This window comes from Anomaloglossus baeobatrachus, chromosome 4, assembly GCF_048569485.1.
Source record: "Anomaloglossus baeobatrachus isolate aAnoBae1 chromosome 4, aAnoBae1.hap1, whole genome shotgun sequence".
In the NCBI taxonomy this organism is placed as follows: domain Eukaryota; kingdom Metazoa; phylum Chordata; class Amphibia; order Anura; family Aromobatidae; genus Anomaloglossus; species Anomaloglossus baeobatrachus.
In genome coordinates, this window is record NC_134356.1 from 329,172,034 (window position 1) to 329,192,183 (window position 20,150).

At 42.2% G+C, this 20,150-nt stretch overlaps 1 protein-coding gene across 1 annotated transcript in view; it reads left to right on the forward strand.

The window, feature by feature from the left end:
* CAV1 (caveolin 1) overlaps positions 1–20,150 on the forward strand; it is a 124,451-nt gene that overhangs the window by 26,542 nt on the left and 77,759 nt on the right. Inside the window, exon 2 of the mRNA XM_075345033.1 lies at positions 16,662–16,823. Within this exon, the coding sequence (XP_075201148.1) occupies positions 16,662–16,823 (162 nt within the window). The remainder of the gene's footprint in view (positions 1–16,661; positions 16,824–20,150) is intronic.

Sequence of the window (20,150 nt, forward strand, 5' to 3'; positions counted from 1 at the left end):
ATATGTGCACTAGGTCTTGCAGAGACTAAGTGAGAATCACTATCCCAAGTTTTAGAAGTAGATTTTTTAGCAGACCTCCCTTCCCTGTTTTGGATATATCATCTCTTAAATGGGACTGAGACTGGATCCTAAAAAGGTGTCTCATTCTAAGATGACCTCATCTGGATGGTGTTACGGCAATCCAGCGGTTTTTGGGATTTGCTATTACAGCCAGTTTATACCACACTTCTCTTCTTGTACCGATCCAATTTCTGCGATGGTCCACAAGGGTGCCAATCCAAAGATTTGGACTCTGGAGGCTGAGAATGCATTTCTGTCCTTGAAACAGGCCTTCACTTCTGCTCTTGTGCTGCATAGCCCAGAAATCAACAAGCAATTATTTCTGGAAGTGGATGCTTCTTCCTCTGGGGCCTGGGCAGTTCTCATTCAGAAATTCTCCTCTGGGCGAATGATATCCTGCAGTTTCTTCTCCAAGCTCTTTTCTATACCTGAATGCAACTATTCAATTGGCATTCATGAGTTGATACCAATAAAGATTGCATTCTCCTTTTTCAGCTGGCAGACAAGAAAGTCAGAGCGGACATTTGTCCAACAACCAAGAAGAGGAGCCTTTGTGGCTCTGGTGAAGTTGCCTCGGGATCCACCTGGGAAGACTTTCATCTCAGAATTTGATTGGAAGCAAGTTCTGCTGTGAGGTCACTCATCTAAGCTGGCTAGTCATGCAGACGGCTGTTAACACTGTACATTCATTCTGCTCCCTTACAGCACATCATGATAGATTTTATCATGGTTCTTCCTGTATCCTCTGGATGCTCCATTATCTGAGTGGTGGTAGATAATTTTTCAAAGATGGCTCATATTACTCCTTTGTCTGGTCTTCCAACCTCTCCTTTGCTAGCACAGACGTTTATTCTGTACATCTTCAGCCTCCATGGGTTACCATTTCACATAATTTCTGATAGGGACATCCTATTGACATCCAGGTTCTGGAGAGCTACCTTTAAGCTGCTGAATATAACCCTGGACTTCTCTTCTGCTAACCATGTTCAGTCTAACGGCCAGGTGGTGCAGCTTAACCATATTCTGACTAATTGCCTGTGGCACTTTACCAATGCACACTACAACAACTGGGTCAAACTTTTGCCTTGGGTGGAGTTCTTTTATAACAATCATGTATGTGAGGCATCGGCGAGTTCTCCACTCTTCATTCTGTATGATCAACAGCCTGATATTCCCTTTGCTTTTACTACCATTTCTGTCATCCCTATGGTCAATGCTCTCACTAAGAACTTCACAATCTGGGAAGACACCAAACCAACTCTTGTGAAGTTCTTTGAACAGATGAAGAGGTGTGCAGACAAAGACGCCGCTTGGATATGCCTTGTTTTCATCCAAAAAACAAGGTGTAGCTTTTCTCGAGATTCATCCATCTTAAGATGCCATCTTATAAGTTGGGTCTTTGTTGGTCCTTTTGAAGTTCTCAAGCAACTGCTGAATCCTACAAGCTGAAGCTTCAAGACTCGTTACATATACCTAATTCCTTCCTTGAATCTCTCCCCACGCTAATCATTCTGAGCCGCTTCATCAAGAGGACTTATTTGAAGTGAAGAACATCTTGATTATGAAGAAGATTACGGGGGAAAACACTATTCCTGGTGGACTGGAAGGGTTTTGGCCAGGAGTTAAGAACCCAGGTAGAATATTCATGCCCCACTTCTTTTGAAGAGATTCCTTTGGAAATGTGGGAGTGTAAGGAGAGTGGGGGGACTGTAATGTTGGCATTCCGCATGGTTTCTCTCTCCTCCTGGCAGGGACACTGACATACTGCTGTGGCTACTCTGTAGGTTTTCCTCCACGTGTGCCGGCGCCTGGCACAGTCCCTATTTCCAACGCCTGCACATAATTGGCAACTATCCTGACAACCTATTTAGGTTGCCATCCCTGTTTCTTAAAGGGGTAGTGCGAGACCTCTGCAAGTGTTCTCAGCCTATGGCTGAGAAGTACTGGGTACTTAAGACACTTTTCCCTGTAGGGAGGTGCCTGAGCAAGTTCAGTATAGTGTGGGTCTTTTACCTGTTAGTTTGTTGTCAGATCTCTGTGACCTTGTATACTGCCTGAATCAAACTTGTTCTGCCTGAACCCAAACCTGTCCAATCTGAACTACAACCTGTCCATACCTATAACCCAATCTTGTCCATGTACCTGAACCTGTGGTCCAGTCTGTACCCGAGTTCGTTCCTGTCTGAATTAACTGTCCTGTCTGAACCACCCATCCTTTCTGAACCAGCAATTCCGTCCGAGCCAGTACAAGTATCCAGTTCCGCCTGTTACCCTGAGCCTCATGCCTGCATTCCTGATCCTTGGTGTTAGCTTCTGCAATCCAGAAACTGCCCTGGAGTGGTACTTGGTGTCTACTGGCAGACAAGTCCAACGTCACCATTAGAGACTCTAGTGAATATCCAGTAGGCACTTAGTCATGCACCTCCAGGGTAAGAAGTAGAACCATGAAAAACAGTAGCTTTATAGGCTAAATACAAAATGTGTTATTGATCACAAGATTAAAAGCAGCATATAATAAACACCAATTGTGAAAAAATACTAGATGTTAATCAGGGAAGACACCCACAAGCATGTGAGAGACAGGGGTCAGGAAAAATTCTCCACGGAAAGTAATAGGTAGCCCAAACAATCAGGGATCATAACAGTGGTACAGCCATTTGTGGTAGAACCGACATTCAGACATCCACAATCAATGGAGGCGGTACATAGAGATTCTTAGTTTAGTTGTTTGGCATTTTTCCATAGCAAGTGTAGGGTTTAAACTCTTCTGAGCGCTTCTGCCTTCTCAATAATGTACTTTTTTTATCCAATCTTTTGAGCGATTGGTCGGGGTCTTCAGTTATCTCTGTCTAAAATCTACTCAAAATGTATAAACAGTTTTTTTCCTCCAGAATCTTGCCTCCCTAGAATAGTAATAGTATCTCCAAATGAGCTTTTCAGAGTCATTATTTTCATATTCATCCTCTAGTATTGCACCTCTGTTACATTTCTGGCTTGAAGTGGCCTTGCCATATTCAGCATTTCCACTTTATTTAGATTTGGCTGTAGCAAAGTGTAATTTGTCTCATTATAGTAATAATTATTTTGGTTTACTCCATTTCATTTACTTTCATAAATTGATTGGTGGAAAGTGATTAATATTGTTTTCAGATAGTAATCCAGCCCTAATCTCGACATCAAACTGTTCTTAATATATATTGATGATGTGTTTGTTTCAAAATTAGGGTGGAGCCAGACATTTCTCACTTTGTGGAATGTTCTAATCAAGTGCAAATTATGGTTTACATTTCCTTATCTACAATTGGAAAACAAGAGGAAGGAAAACTTTCATCAGCTCTGTTTCCCACAAACCATTGATGGGACATGTACAACTGTTGTCGTTATGTAGCCATCATCCACCAATCACAATAATATGTATCCCTTTAATGAGATTGCTTACATACATTACTAAAGTATCTGCTGCGAGCATAGTACGGACTCTGATTGTCTGTGCTGATGTTGGAGTTCTGTAGCGGTCAGTGTTGGGGTGACTGTGTGACTGGGTAGGGTTTACCCCTAACAGTCATGGCCAAAAGTGTTGGCACCTTTGAAATTGTTCCAGAAAATAAAGTATTTCTCCCAGAAAATTATTGCAATTAGACATGGTTTGTTATACACAGGCTTATGTCCTTTGTGTGTATTGGAACCACACAAACTGCTCCAGGTCTCTACTATTTGAAGGGTGCATTTTTCTAACATCAAAGATATTTCATTATGTTCAATGGGATTTAGATCCGGACTCATTGCTGCCACTGCAGAACTCTCCAGCACTTTGTTTACATCCATTTCTGTGGGCTGAGGCTTCTTGAAGTATGTTTGGGTTCATTGTCCAGCTGGAAGACTCATGATGACCCTATATGACCCTATATGAAATTATATCCAATTTGTGTGTTTTTTATTTTTTGTGCTGTTCATTTGGAACTAATTAGAGCACATGTGGATAAGCTGTTATAGAGCTTCTCTGGACATCACTGTGTTGTAGAGCATTAAAGCACTGTTAGGATACATGCACATGCAGCAGATTCCATACATTTGAAAGATATTATGACTGCAACATGTGGGTGAATTTCTACAAACTACATGCAGATTATTCAGACAGACGGATTGTTACATGGTTTCTATGACTGACTCCACTCTTGCTCAGCTAGTGTTACAACAAAAGGTATGGAGGAGACAATGGATAATAAATATTACCATCAAAATAAAAGTATATATCCTTGGATGGAGCTGATTTGCAGCACCCTGCAATAATGACCATAAAACAGAGGAGCTATGGTGTTCTGCTGTGTACACTGTTTATATCCAGCTGGAGGTTGTAACAGCTGTTGGACCCCCTAGTAATCTTATATCACCTTAGTGATCTTTATGTAGATCACTTAGATAATGCTCAGAGCCCATAGAAGTAAACATCTAATTTTTATTCATTGCAAAATCTATATTAGCACCACACTTACTGTAACTTGTCAAATCACAAAATACATGCAGTTTGAAATATAAAAAAAGATCCAGTAATACTTTAATGTGAATAGTAGGCAATTGTCGTGGGCGGGGAGGGCGCTGCGCTCACCACGCTCGGGTCCGGCGCTGCTGCTGCTGCTCGGTGGCTCGAGCGGTGGGCCGGAACCGGGGACTCGAGCGGCGCTCCTCGCCCGTGAGTGAAAGGGGGGTAGTGTGGTTTGGGGGATTTGGTCCGTGACGCCACCCACGGTTTATAGTGAGGTTGGGGCACCACCGCTGCTGTTGATGGGGATCCCGGGAGCGATGGCAGGGAGCAGCTGGGATGTTTCTCTCCCCTCCGTGGGTAGGGGTTTGGTGGTCTCGGGGCCCGGTGAGGTGACGGGGAGGCAGGGTCAGGCAAGGTGCAGGGTCGCTTGGACTGCGCAGCGCGGTGCTGGACGGCACGGTAGTACTCACTCAGCCACAAATGGATGCAAAGTCTCTGGTAAAACAGACGGCTGGATGGACGGGTCCCGCAGCCGGCTGCTGTGGTTTCTCCTAGACGGTTGGTGGTGGCTGCTTTTCCCTGCACCTTTTGTGTATCTTCGGTCCCGATGGCTTCCCACCGGTAACCCGCTCCCCAGCGTGTATATGGGCCGGAGGAGCCCTTTTGCCCACAGGCTCTGGCCCTGGGAACTCTAGCTGTGGCGGTAGCTGTATTTCCCTTGTGCTGGTTGGACGTTTGCCTTCAATCAGGTCTTGGCTGTTTGGAAACCCCTGGGGTTCCGGTCACTAATGGATTTGACCTGTTTAACGGCGACTCCAAGCCTGGTCGGGGTCCGCAGGCCCTGCCGGTTTGTGCTGGCTTCAATTTGCTCCCCGGTTCCGTGTTGATCTGCCTCTCCTGCAGACGGCCACCACCATCTACCAACCTTGCTCTCGGTGCCCGGGCCACGTACCCGGACACAGTCAGCTCCTCTACTACCACTTTACTCCTCCACTTCCCTAACTGCACTCGAGCTCTCCCCGAGCTTAACTAACTTCCTTTCCCGCCTCCAGGACTGTGAAAACCTCAGTGGGTGGGGCCAACCGCCTGGCTCCACCCCACCTGGTGTGGACATCAGCCCCTGGAGGGAGGCAACAAGGATTTTGTGTCTGGCTGATGTGCCTATCTCGGGGTGGGGGTGTCGTGTTGTAGTCCCTGTGATGACCTGGCTAGTCCAGGGCGCCACACAATCACACCCTATCCTCCTCATACTTTGGTCTCCTGCTCAAAACAATTTAAAACATGGTAGTTCACAGCAGTAGCAGAAGTTGAAGCATGTCGGAACTAATGTAAAATTTCCAACACGGATCAACTATCATGGGTCTTTAGTATTGATATTTTCATACCCTTTGGGCTCCCTAGACAAAGCCTCTTTTGGATAAGATGTGACCTTGGTCAAAAATTAAAAGTGGGGCCTAAAATTCTAACATATTGTACCATCATTTAAACATTTAGGATGCATTTACACTAGCCAAATTCTGGACAATAAACAAGCACCAATTGACTATATTCAAGTTGCTTACACAGACTGATGAATATTAATAGCGACAGAATGATCATTCTGTCCCTTTGCAGTTTCATGGTATTGGCAGCACATGTCCTGTTTACATGGGGCAATGGCTGCTGACAACGATGATTTTTGTTCTGACATAAAACATCCAATCGACCAATGAATAAGCAATTTGCTCATTTGTTGAGTGACTGCCGACATGTTACACCTATGAATGCTGTGTAGTGCCGTTATTTTTTTACCTGGATGCTATACACACACACACACACACACACACATACACACACACACACACACTCACACACTCTTTCCATATCACACAGATACACATGTTACACACACTCCATGCCACACACCCAATGTATGTTACAAACAATCTTCATGTTGCATACAAAATGTGAACTGCATGCTACACACACTTCATGTTACACACATATACAATGCTACACAAACTACATTATACACACTGTATGGTATATACACACTCCATGTAATTAAACACTCCATACCACACACACTATTTGTTACATGCACACTCCATATTACACTCATAACGGATGCTATACACATGCAGCATGTTGCACACCACATGTCTGCATTTCACACACAGAGATATACACTGCATGTTACAAACAAACAGGCAGCATGTTACACTCACACACTCTGCATGTTACACACATACTGCATGTTACACACACACTGCATTTATATATATATATATATATATACATATATATATACACACAGTGCAGACCAAAAGTTTGGACACACCTCATTCAAAAAGTTTTCTTTATTTTCATGACTCTGAAAATTGTAGATTCACATTGAAGGCATTAAAACTATGAATTAACACATGTGGAGTGAAATACTTAACACAAAAGTGTGAAACAACTGAAAATATGTCTTATATTCTAGGTTGTTCAAAGTAGCCACCTTTTGCTTTGATTACTTCTTTGCACACTTTTGGCATTCTCTTGATGAGCTTCAAGAGGTAGTCACCGGAAATGGTTTTCACTTCACAGGTGTGCCCTGTCAGGTTTAATAAGTGGGATTTCTCTCCTTATAAATGGGGTTGGGACCATCAGTTGTCTTGTGCAGAAGTCTGGTGGATACACAGCAGATAATCCTACTAAGTAGACTGTTAGAATTAGTATTATGGCAAGAAAAAAGCAGCTAAGTAAAGAAAAATGAGTGGCCATCATTACTTTAAGAAATGAAGGACAGTCAGTCCGAAAAATTGGGAAAACTTTGAAAGTGTCCCCAAGTGCAGTGGCAAAAACCATCAAATGCTACAAAGAAACTGGCTCACATGAGGACCGCCCCAGGAAAGGAAGACCAAGAGTCACCTCTGCTGTGGAGGATATGTTTATCTGAGTCACCAGCCTCAGAAATCGCAGGTTAACAGCAGCTCAGATTAGAGACCAGGTCAATGCCACACAGAGTTCTAGCAACAGACACATCTCTAGAACAACTGTTAAGAGGAGACTTTGTGCAGCAGGCCTTCATGGTAAAATAGCTACTAGGAAACCACTACTAAGGACAGGCAACAAGCAGAAGAAACTTGATTGGGCTAAAGAACACAAGGAATGGACATTAGACCAGTGGAAATCTGTGCTTTGGTCTGATGAGTCCAAATTTGAGATCTTTGGATCCAACCACCATGTTTTTGTGCGACGCAGAAAAGGTAAACGGATGGACTCTACATGCATGGTTCCCACCGTGAAGTGTGGAGGAGGAGGTGTGATGGTGTGGGGGTGCTTTCCTGGTGACACTGTTGTGGATTTATTCAAAATTGAAGGCATACTGAACCAGCATGGCTACCACAGCATCTTGCAGCTGCATGCTATTCCATCCGGTTTGCGTTTAGTTAGACCATCATTTATTTTTCAACAGGACAATGACCCCAAACACACCTTCAGGCTGTGTAAGGGCTATTTGACTAAGAACAAGAGGGATGGGGTGCTACGCCAGATGACCTGGCCTCCACAGTCACCAGACCTGAACCCAATCAAGATGGTTTGGGGTGAGCTGGACCGCAGAGTGAAGGAAAAAGGGCCAACAAGTGTTAAGCATCTCTGGGAACTCCTTCAAGACTGTTGGAAGACTATTTCTGGTGACTACCTCTTGAAGCTCATCAAGAGAATGCCAAGAATGTGCAAAGCAGTAATCAAAGCAAAAGGTGGCTACTTTGAAGAACCTGGAATATAAGACAAATTTTCAGTTGTTTCACACTTTTTTTTTTAAGTATTTATTTCCTCATGTGTTAATTCATAGTTTTGATGCCTTCAATGTGAATCTACAATTTTCAGAGTCATGAAAATAAAAAAACTCCTTGAATGAGGTGTGTCCAAACTTTTGGTCTTTACTGTATATATATATATATATATATACTGTATATATATATATATATATATATATATATATATATACTGTATATATATATATATATATATATATATATATATATATATATATATACTGCATGTTACATGTGCACACACTCTAATCTACACATCAAACATGAAACACAGTTCCATATTTAGCCATACAAGAGTGAACTACAGTTATTGGAACTACTATAGGATTATTGTGCATGGCTTTTCCAGAGCAGTGCCAATTGTCTGCCAAGGCTATCTGCAGAAGGTTTTTGGAATGAATCCTCTCCAAAAATCAACTATGGATATGTGCACAAAGCTTCTTTTTTCATGCCGATTCCACCTGAAAAAGTGCTAAAAGAATGCTATAAAGAATTAACATGTTTTACAATGTTAAAACTACTTGTTCATTTTTTTTTAGCTTATTTTAACTGCTTCAGACTTCTAAAGCTGGGAAGCAGCTAAAAGTAGTGACCAGCCCATTCTTCAGGCAGCTTCCAGTTGGAAACCGTTCATTAGTTTATATATTTATATATACAGTTAAAAAAATAAAGACGCTGACAGCAAAGTTGCTACAAAGACAACTAAAAAGACACTGAAGAAGATGTTTCAGGTACAACACCAATGGTGGTTTCCTGGAGCATTTTCTGGTTCAAAAACTGCAGGTTCACCGACATATACAGTGTGTCCACCCATATCCTGTCTACCGCCATTAACTTGAGAACGGCGGCAGTTATAGGGATAGAAGTGGTATCTAGGTATAGTAAAGTAGCCACGTGCTACACAATGAATCCACCTATAGCCCCACCTGGTGGAAAACAACGACGTTAGCATTTTTATCTCGAAAACGGAACGAGATAGAGAAAAAAAGTGAATTACAAAGTTGTAGGGCATCATCAATTCAATACGAATCAACACCTTGCATACAGAAATGCTATGATTATAATGTGTAAAACTCACAAGACTGCAGACATTGAGCAATACCTCATGGAGACCTTCCTACAAGTCATTGGGTATGGTGGCTGCATTGAATGGCCTCCACGCTCACCTGACCTGACCCAATTGGACTTCTTTCTGTGAGGTCACATCAAACAGCAGGTGTATGCGACCCCTCCACCAACATTGCAGGACCTTCGACAACGTATCACAGATGCTTGTACAAACGTGCTACCTACCATATTGCACAACCTGCAGCAAGATACAGTATGCTGTCCAGAGTCCAGATGTGCATTGCAACTGACGGTGGCCACTTTGAGCAGCAAAGTTAAATGAGCACCATATGCCTGACCAACATTCAATATTTTTTTGGGGGGGGGTCATGGCTTTCATATCATAGCATTTCTGTATGCAAGGTGTCAATTCGTATTGAATTGATGATGCCCTGCAATTTTGTAATTCACTTTTATTCTCTATCTCGTTCCGTTTTTGAGATAAAATTGATAACTCCGTTGTTTTCCACCAGGTGGTGCTATAGGTGGTTTCATTGCGTAGCGCATGGCTACTTTACTATACCTAGACACCACTTCTATGCCTATAGCTGCCGCCGTTCTCAAGTTAATGGCGGTGGACAGGATATGGGTGGACACACTGTATGTACACAATGTCTTTTACAGAAGATTTTGGAAGCTGTCCGAAAAAGCCCTGCAAAAATTGAAGATAATATACTGCTATGGTACATTGCTGTGCACATTTTCAGACTTTTGTCACTTCTATCAGGCTGTGTTCACATGTCCTGTAACCATCCATTAGAACGGATCCTGCAGAGATCTTTTGGCAAACTGATTTCTGCCATATCCATTTTTCTAACACTGGAGTCAATGGAGAACGGATCTGTTAATAGATTGCTCTCTAGCTTCTCTTTGTAACAGATTCTGAAAGAATAAAACAAATCTGTTACAAATGCAAGAATAACATACGACTAAATAATAATAATATTTATTCATTTATATAGCGCTATTAATTCCACAGCACTTTACATACATTGGCAACACTGTCCCCATTGGGGCTCACAAATAGCAATCTGTTAATGGATCCATTCTCCATAGACTCCCATGTTAAAAAAATGGATCCAGCAGACATCGGTTATTTAAAAACGGACAAAAGGTTGTGTTTGCAGAACTTTTTTCCTTACGGATCACTGCAGGATCCATTCTGACGGATCCATTCTGATGTGAATTCAGCCTTAACCACTTTGGGGAAAACCATGCAGCAGTCAAAAGAAGTAGCATATTCATTCTTCCGGTTCTGAAAAAAGTCTGGTGGAAAAAATGAAAGCCCATGTCATTTCTTTGAAGAGGCTCCTGGAGAAATCTGCTCCAAACTGCACACTGTTAAACCAAAAGGCCTCAAAATTCACTTAAAAAAAACTCTTTCAAAACTTTTCCAAATCTGCTTCAGGAAAATGTAAAATGCCTTCAAAAACGTTTGTCAAAAAGAAGCATTTCCTGAAAGGTTTCTGCATGAAAAGCTCACTCCTTGAATGCCAGAAAACCTCTGTCTGCAAGTAGACTTTCTGCTAGTCATGTCATGGTAGACAACTTTGGGGACATTTCTTTTTTTCCTTAAAAAAGCATTCACAGGATTAACCTAATTTATAGCGGATATAGTAAACAAAGCCTGCGTTTTCTCCAAAAGATTAGGTTCCCTTGATCTTAAAATGAAATACAACTATCCAAAAATTGGGTAGTCTTCATATTTGATGTATCCAGTGTCTATTTGGACCATCCTGACTGAGTACAGCTTGTCACTGTGTGGATGGCTTTTACACTTTATTGATACATTCTTTTACTGCTGTGTACCTATGTATTATATTTATTCTCTGATTTGTTTGTTGATGGTCTCGCCGTACATGTGCACCTGCATAGTACGCATATATTAATAGGTGTGCCCTTGTTTTTGGCTTCTTACTGTACTTTTTTCACCAGCAAAATATTTTCTGTTGCGCACAGAGTACATTGTGCAGATTTAAGCAACTTTATTTGAAGAATATATGGAATAAAAAAATGCAATTATGGCATTTATTCTCTTACAATGTTAGCTTATTAGTTTTTTTGATTGTGTACCAAATTTACAGTCCCCAGAAAAGTTCATACAATGTGGTAATAAAATATATGCTAAATCTTTTCACTTTTTTCACTTTAGTGGCAATTAATATAAAATAAACTGTCCATATATTCAACCACGATGAGAACAATTATTGTGGACTAGTTCCCAAAATTGACACCAAAGCCCATAAGACGCTGCCCAGAGTGAATACCACAGGTCACATACCCCCAAGGATTGTTATGTGACCTGTGGGATTCACCCTGGGCAGCGTCCTTCATGGGCTTTGGTGAAAATTTTGGCAACTTGTCAATAAGAATTGGCATCATTGTGGGAAAATAATTGGACACCTTATTTGTATTTATTGCCATTTTTAGTAAATGTAAGGGGAATAAAACTAGTAAGGTTTGGCATATTCTACTAGCGCATTGTGTGAACTTTTCTATGGCCTGGGATTGCTGTAGGAAGGGTTGAGAGGACCGAGCATACACATAGCGGGACTCACTGTGACTTTTCATTTACTTGGAAAGTTTACGTTTCCACATTTGGTGGTGGAATTTAAGGCTGACCTTGGGACTTCTGCCATAGATGTGCCATCAGATCTGCACTAGGATCTGTGGTATTGCTGAATATCAGCAGACTTGATAAGGTTTTGTGGAATATAATTTCAAAAATAGCTACAGGACAGTATAATTCACAAAATAGAATAAGTAGTGAAGTGAATTGAAAATTAATAATAACGCCTAAAAATTACCTTTTAATAATTCCATCCTAAAAAGGTCACAAAACGTAACCCGTTGTTTAAAACAGACAATGACAAACACACAAATAAAGTTCCGTATAGCCAATAATCACAGCAAATACCAAAACTACCAGGAGGTCATTTGTGAACAACCTGTTATGTCACCACCGGAGTCCGCTCCAGCGACTTCTGCTCCGATCGCCAGGCGACGCCGTGTTCCTGCCGTGGATGGTGCTGGTGATGGTAGAGGAGTCGATGCCAGCGGCACCGGTGGGCGCAGGCTCCGATCATCCACTGGGCTGGGTTATCTTGGGATCTACAGTACCACTGGCTGACTGTGGGTGGCGTGTGTCTTCCAGCTGAAGTTGCCAGCATTCAGCTACAGCCAATGGGAAGACACCACACCCTTCTTAGTTCCTCTCCTGTCTGCTGACCTCTGCCAGAGATAGTTCTGATTTCCTGGCTCCTGATCCGCCCTATTCTGTTTTGTGATTCCTGTGTGCTGACTTCTGCGTGTTTTCTGACTACCCATCTGCCTGCTGTTTTTGTACCTCGCTGCCCGATCTGGATTTGACCTCTGCTACGTTTTCTGTTTACGTCCTTGCCTGCCGATTCTGTCCCTGTTCTGCTATTCCTGGTTTGACCCTGCCTGACGACTACTCTCATCGGACTGCAGCCTTCCACAGGTAGTGATCTCCAGGGCCATGTGTAATTCCAAATCCCTGTATAGGGGTTAAAGAGTTTCAGGGTTCTGGGGGTCCTGCTTGGTGAGTGGCTTCCCTCTAGCCTGTCCATTACATCCCATCTGAGTCTGTTGATCCAGGCAGGCGTTACACAGCCAAAAGCATGTCAGTCATCAAAGTGCTTAGTAAAATGCTCAAAAATGCATAGATGAAGGAAGAAAAATAGGGAACGATCTCACCAATCCACCATGATGTCCCTTTCTTCCCTATGGAGTCGGCTAGTCTGGTTGTCTAGGTGTGAATAACCTGGTCCTCGTCCTCCTGACACAGGATCACCACATCAAGCATACCAGCTCCTCACGGCATCAGCAATCTCTGGGAGATCTGGGAAGAAAGGGACATCACGGTGGATTGGTGAGATCGTTCCCTATTTTTCTTCCTTAGTCTATGCACTTTTTAGCATTTTACTAAGCACGTTGATTGGTAAAATATTGAATTGTCGTTAATGACTGACATGATTTTGGTTGTTCACAAATGACCAACTGGTAGTTTTGGTATTTGCTGTGATTATTGGCTATACGGCACTTTATTTGTGTGTTTGTCATTGTCTGTTTTAAACAACGGGTTACGTTTTGTGACCTTTTTAGGATGGAATTATTAAAAGGTAATTTTTAGGCGTTATTATTAATTTTCAATTCACTTCGCTACTTATTATTGGAATATAATTTCACCCTGAACACGTGAGTATACTCTAAGGGCTTGTGTGCACGTAGCGTAATTTCATGTGTTTACGCTGCATCTAGCACTTCAGCATATATACATGCGTCCTGCGTCCCCTGCACAATCTATGTAGATTGTGCATCCGTGCGCACGTTGCTTTTTTGAATGCAGTGTTTTGAGTGTCAAAATTTTGACCCAAATCCGTACGTTCAAAAATGCAGCATGTCAATTCTTTTGTGTGCTTTGGATGCAGCTCCCACTCTGTCTATGGTGGGGGATGCAGCCATAGCGCATGAAATCGGCATCTATTCTGCTGAAACACTGCATCCATTATGCAGTGTTTCTGTAGCGATTTGAAGCGCATATGAGCTGTCAAATCGCTGCAGAAATTTCAGCATGTACGTGCGAACAAGCCCTAAATCTGTTCATGTCAGCGCTGTGCCTGAAATTTATGTATTTGGTCACATTTTCATTTCAACATTTAATCTGTATGTTCCATTTTATGAACGATCAAACTAAGTGATCCGTTGCATCATGTCGGGAAATGAAGGCAGAGGGGTACCATTGATTATTTTGGGGGTCTCTCTGAATTTCGTTTTTTAGACTGTAAAAATAAGATCTGCATGCTCTGAAAAAAAATAGACTAAACTAATCACAAAACAACCTTTGGGACTCCCTGCTTCCATTTTGACTTAAAAAAGTTGGACACTACTTTTCATTGATGGCCTAGCCTTAGGGGTACTTTACACGCTGCGACATCGCTAGCAAATGCTAGCGATGTCAAGCGCGATAGCACCCACCCTCATCGTACGGCCAATATGTGGTGATCGCTGCCGTAGCGAACATTATCGCTACGGCAGCGTCACACACACATACCTGCTCTGCGACGTCGCTGTGACCGGCGAACCGCCTCCTTTCTAAGGGGGCGGTTCATTCAGCATCACAGCGACGTCACAGCAACATCACTGAACCACCGCCCAATAGAAAAGGAGGGGAGGAGATGAGCGGCCGGAACATGCAGCCCACCTCCTTCCTTCCTCCTTTTCCGGTGGACGGAGGTAAGGTGATGGTTGTCGCTCCTGCGGTGTCACACACAGCAATGTGTGGTGCTGCAGATGCGACGAACCACATCACTACTGAGCAGAAAACGATATTTTGTTTTAGAACGACCTCTCCATGACCCTCTTTTGCGATCGTTTACGGTCGCTCAGAGGAGTCACACGCTGCGATCTCGCGAACGAGGCCGGATGTGCGTCACAACCACTTTGACCCCGACGATATCTCCTTAGCGATATCTCAGCGTGTAAAGCACCCTTTAGGATAGATCATCAATGTCTGACCGGCCGGGGTCTGACACCTCGTACCCCTACCAATCAGCTGTTCTCGGTCCTGATGTTGGCAGCAGGAATCCAGAAATGCTCTGTTCTGGACCTGCTCCATCTTTTGATAGTGGTTGGGGCAGGGTACTGCACATCCACCTCCTATTGACTTGGATTGGAGGCGGATGTGCAGTACCCAGCCTTGGCCGCTGTCAGAAGATGGAGCAGCTCCGGAACAGAGCATTTCTGGATTCCTTCTGACGACGTCGGCACCAAGAACAGCTGATCAGCAGAGGTGTGGGGTGGGGGACCCATCCGATTAGACATTGATGACCTATCCTAATTTAATGTAAAAATGGATATATGAATAGAGCCTAAGGTCACGTACACACGTTGAATATTTAGTGAGTTTTTTTACCTCAGTATTTGCTCACATTGAGTATTTGAGTTTTTTACCTCAGTATTTGCACACATGGAGTATTTGGTGAGTTTTTTTACCTCAGTATTTGCACACATGGAGTATTTGGTGAGTTTTTTACCTCAGTATTTGCTCACATTGATTATTTGAGTTTTTTACCTGAGTATTTGCACACATGGAGTATTTGGTGAGTTTTTTTTACGTAAGTATTTGCACACATGGAGTATTTGGTGAGTTTTTTACCTCAGTATTTGCACACATGGAGTATTTGGTGAGTTTTTTACCTCAGTATTTGCTCACATTGAGTATTTGAGTTTTTTACCTCAGTATTTGCACATCTTGAGTATCTGGCGAGTTTTTTACCTCAGTATTTGTAATCTAAAACAAGGATTGGAACAATCAGAGGAAAAGTATAATAGAAATATGTGCACACTCACTCCTGGTGTTAGCTTATAAATACTGAGGTAAAAAAATCACCACATATTCAACGTCTATAATACTGAGGTAAACAAAATTCAGTAAATACTCAAAGTGAGCAAATACTGAGGTAAAAGACTCCAGTGTGCATGTGGCCTTATGGAGTTGTGATGCAGTGCCAGATTGGCTGTAGGATGGATAATAAATGCACATGTTGGCCCCACTGATTTACAATGGGGCTATTGGCATTAGGGACTGGTGTCCACCATTGTGGTGGCAGAAGAGACATGCATGTAGAGCAATTCCTCATGTCAATATGCTGGGAATGGAGCCTGCAGCACAATTGTGAGTAAAGCCCTGTATTATACAGTGTCAGTGATTGCAGCCATACCTGTTTTCTAAACGTGTCACAGTGAATGGCTTATACACAGAGAAAACTTTACATTTCCAGAAACTGGATCACTTGTCTTTGCAATTCACAAGCTGCGCACTTTGCTGGGGGATACAAGGGTTAATAGCCGGAGCTATAGGACTGAATTCTTGCTTCACATGGAAACTCTGAGGGTGTGACAGGCAGGGATTGCCTTTTGGGAGGGGTGAGGGGTTCGGAATCCCCGAGGAATGAGGAATATTCCCGATGTGATGACCCCTGCTGGAGAGAAGGGCTCTGGTACAGAGGGTGTGGTGTGGTGCATGGGCTCTTATATACCAAGCCTTACTGCTAACAGCTGGAGAAGTTTCTCTGCTCACACTGACTAGTGGCAGCCTCCTCCTCTATGCGGCTCATTGGCTAAAAGTCTCTTCTTTTCTTCCTCTTGTCTCCCTCTCCCATCACTGCTGCGATCCACCCCAGGGCGTCCTGTACACTACTCCCATCATCCGAGACCAAGGCAACATCTACAAGCCCAACAACAAGGTCATGGCAGATGACAGCGTCAACGAGAAAGATGTCCACACCAAGGAGATCAACCTGGTGAACAGAGACCCCAAGCACCTGAATGACGAAGTGGTGAAGGTGGGTGGAGGCTGTGATCGCCCCTGTGACGGACAAGTGCTCTATATGTGTCAGCCTGTGGGGAGAGGGGTGGTCTGTGCCATGCGGCTGTCACTATACACTACTTATTATAAGGGGTCCTATGTATGCAATGTGCTAGCGGGGGGTGCCAGCAATTACCTAGCTATCAATATATATGTATATACTTGTGCATGCAGTGTACTAGCACTGGGTATCTCAGCAGTTTACTTACAGCCCCATCTATTCATAGACTTATGAATGTATATGTTCTAACAGTGTGTATCTCAGCAGTCTGTGTAGCGAGAGTGAGATATTTATGCATGTACTGTACTAGCAAAGTGTATCTAAGCAGTTTGCTTAGATACTTATATACTTGTGCATGTACTGTACCAGCAGTGTGTATCTCAGCATTGCTTGGATACATACATATGTAGACTTATGCATGCAATGTAGTAGCAGTGTGCATCTCAGCAGTTTGCTTAGATACTTTTATACATACATAAACACTTGTGCATGTACTGTACTAGCAGTGTGTATCTCAGCAGTTTGCTTGGATACATATGTAGACTTATGCATGTACTGTAGTAGCAGGGTGTATCTTAGCAGTTTGCTTATATATATATATATATATATATATATATATATATATATATATATATATATATACATATATATACACTTGTGCATGTACTGTACTAGCAGTGTGTATCATAGCAGTTTGCTTAGATACTTATATACATACACTTGTGCATGTACTGTACCAGCAGTGTGTATCTCAGCAGTTTGCTTACATGCTAATATGTATAAGTTTGCTTAGATCCTGATATAACCAACAAGTGGTTTTCCAACTGCAATAGCACTGGAAGTACCAGACTGTCATGTACTATACTACTTGCTGTGAATGGGATAATACAATGCTGAGGCCTGGCTGTCTATATAGATATATAATATATATATATATATGTATATGTATGTCGGGGCTAGTACTTGACTCTAGTGACAGCACAGCCCAGAGAACTCCTGTTGTGTGAAATAGAAGACACTATTATTGTAAGCCGCCAGTAAATATTGAGTTTAGGACACTGTTTTTGCTAATTTCTTGTTACTCCAGGGGTTGGGGCACTATTGTTAGATCAGATATACATAGCAGAGAATGATATAGTTTCTTTCTGGGCTTGGACTAGGAAGCTTACCCGAGGGTCAGTTTGATTGGAACCACTAGTTTAATCTCTTAATATTTCCCTTGATAAAAGATTACTATATACAAGAGTTCCGTGTCACTGTAACATGCAGCGGAAGACAATGTTGTTTTGGCTCCAAAAGGTTAATATATTAGGGGAGGAATGTGCTAATAATGCCTTTCCCTTTTTTCCTGTTTTTGGTGATCTTTCCTCCTGCTTTTGGGACGCCTGCCATTCTAGATATTGGCCACCAGGGTCATTTTAGCCAAATATAACCTCTGCTTTTAATAGCACCACTAAATGAAGTATGCATGTCAATTGCAATACTTTCCATCTTACGGTAGATTGTTTATGCATATATTTTAATATAACAATTTCAAACTCTTAATTGGGGTACAGTGTTTCAATCTGTCAGCATAGGAAATATTACATTTATCTCAATAAAGGTAGACTGAAGGTATTAAAGGGATATAACACAAGCACAGTTTATTTTAAAGTTTCTTTTAATCAATAGATCTTGGAATAATAATAATTTCCACAATTCCATGTGTTTAAAACAATGTTCCTGTGCTGAGATAATCTTATATATGTGTTCTGCTATGTACTGTGTAATGGCCGTGTCTGACCGTACAGAGACATAGTTTGATCATAACACAGGGGTGGGCCGGGGAGGACACAAAAGAGTATAAAGACATTAGAGCACAGGATCTCAGACTATTCTTTCTTTGAGGTAAAACATTTTTAAAAACAGTAAGGGAAATGTTTTACCTCACAAAAAGAATTAGCTATGATCACGTGCTGTAATGTCTGTATACTCTCTCTCCATCCTCCTTCCCAGGAGCTGTCGTATGATCAGACCCTGTACAGTCAGACACGGCCATTACACAGTACATAGCAGGGACACATATATAAGATTATCTCAGCACAGAAACATTTTATATAAGATCTAATTGTGGAAATTATTATTATTATTCCAAGATCTATTGATTAAAATCAACTTTAAAATTAACTGTTCGTGGGGAAACCCCTTTAAGATTTAATAATCCTTTTCTGCTGGAGTCATGTTTCATTTTTACACTTTGCTTTTTTCCTTCCCTGCTTCCAAGAGCTATAATTTTTTTTATTTTCCCATCAACATAGCTGTATGAGGGCGTGTTTCATTTTATTTTTTTTCCTTTGCACCATTGTTCTTTGGATTTTGCTTTTAGGCCAGTTGCACAAATAAGGAGTGGAATAATCAGAGGGAAAGTATAAATGCTTCTTCGGGCTGCTTCTCACTTGCGAGTTTCTCGCAGTAGAGCAATGCGAGAAAAACTCGCATTGAAATCGGACACATGTTAGTCAATGATTCAGCTCTCATCTACGATTTTTTTTTTTTTCTCAGTCCAAATCGGACCGAGAAAAAAATCGCAGCATGCTGCTTTTTTGCGAGTTTCTCGCACCATTTGTCCCAATGATTTCCTATGGAAGGGGATTAAAAGTAGCATCACACACGCGCACCAGCGTTCACATTTGCGAGTGTGGCAGTAACTTCGCTCATTAAATATTCAACAGATGAATGTGACATCACATTCCCAAAGGTAAATTAAATGACACATGTGTAATAGCTTTTATCTAATTAAGATGTTGCATGAAACTAGCATCGCAATCGCAACACACACGCGAGCAAAAAGCATCGCACTTGCGTTGCACTCGCACCTAACGTGAACTAAAATCAGCCGAGTATTTTTCAGCCCAGTCGGACCGATTTTACTCGCATAGATGTGTTTCCACCCTAATAGAAACACGAGCACCACTTCTGTCTTTTTTATGCACTCCTGGTTTTGGCTTACAAATGCTGACTTAGGCTATGTGCGCACAGTGCGTTTTTCGCGGCGTTTTTGCGCGTTTTTCGGGTGCGTTTTTGGCCTCAAAACTGCATGACTTTGCTTCCCCAGCAAAGTCTATGAGTTTTCATTCTTGCTGTCCGCACACAACTGTTTTTTTAAGCTGCGTTTTTGAGCTTGAAAAAAAAAATGGACATGTCAATTCTTTCCTGCGTTTTTCTGCGTTTTCCGCCCATGCAATGCATTGGAAAAACGCAGCAAAACGCAGAGATCAAAAACGCAGCAAAATGCGTTTTTTCGACGCAGGTGCGTTTTTGTGC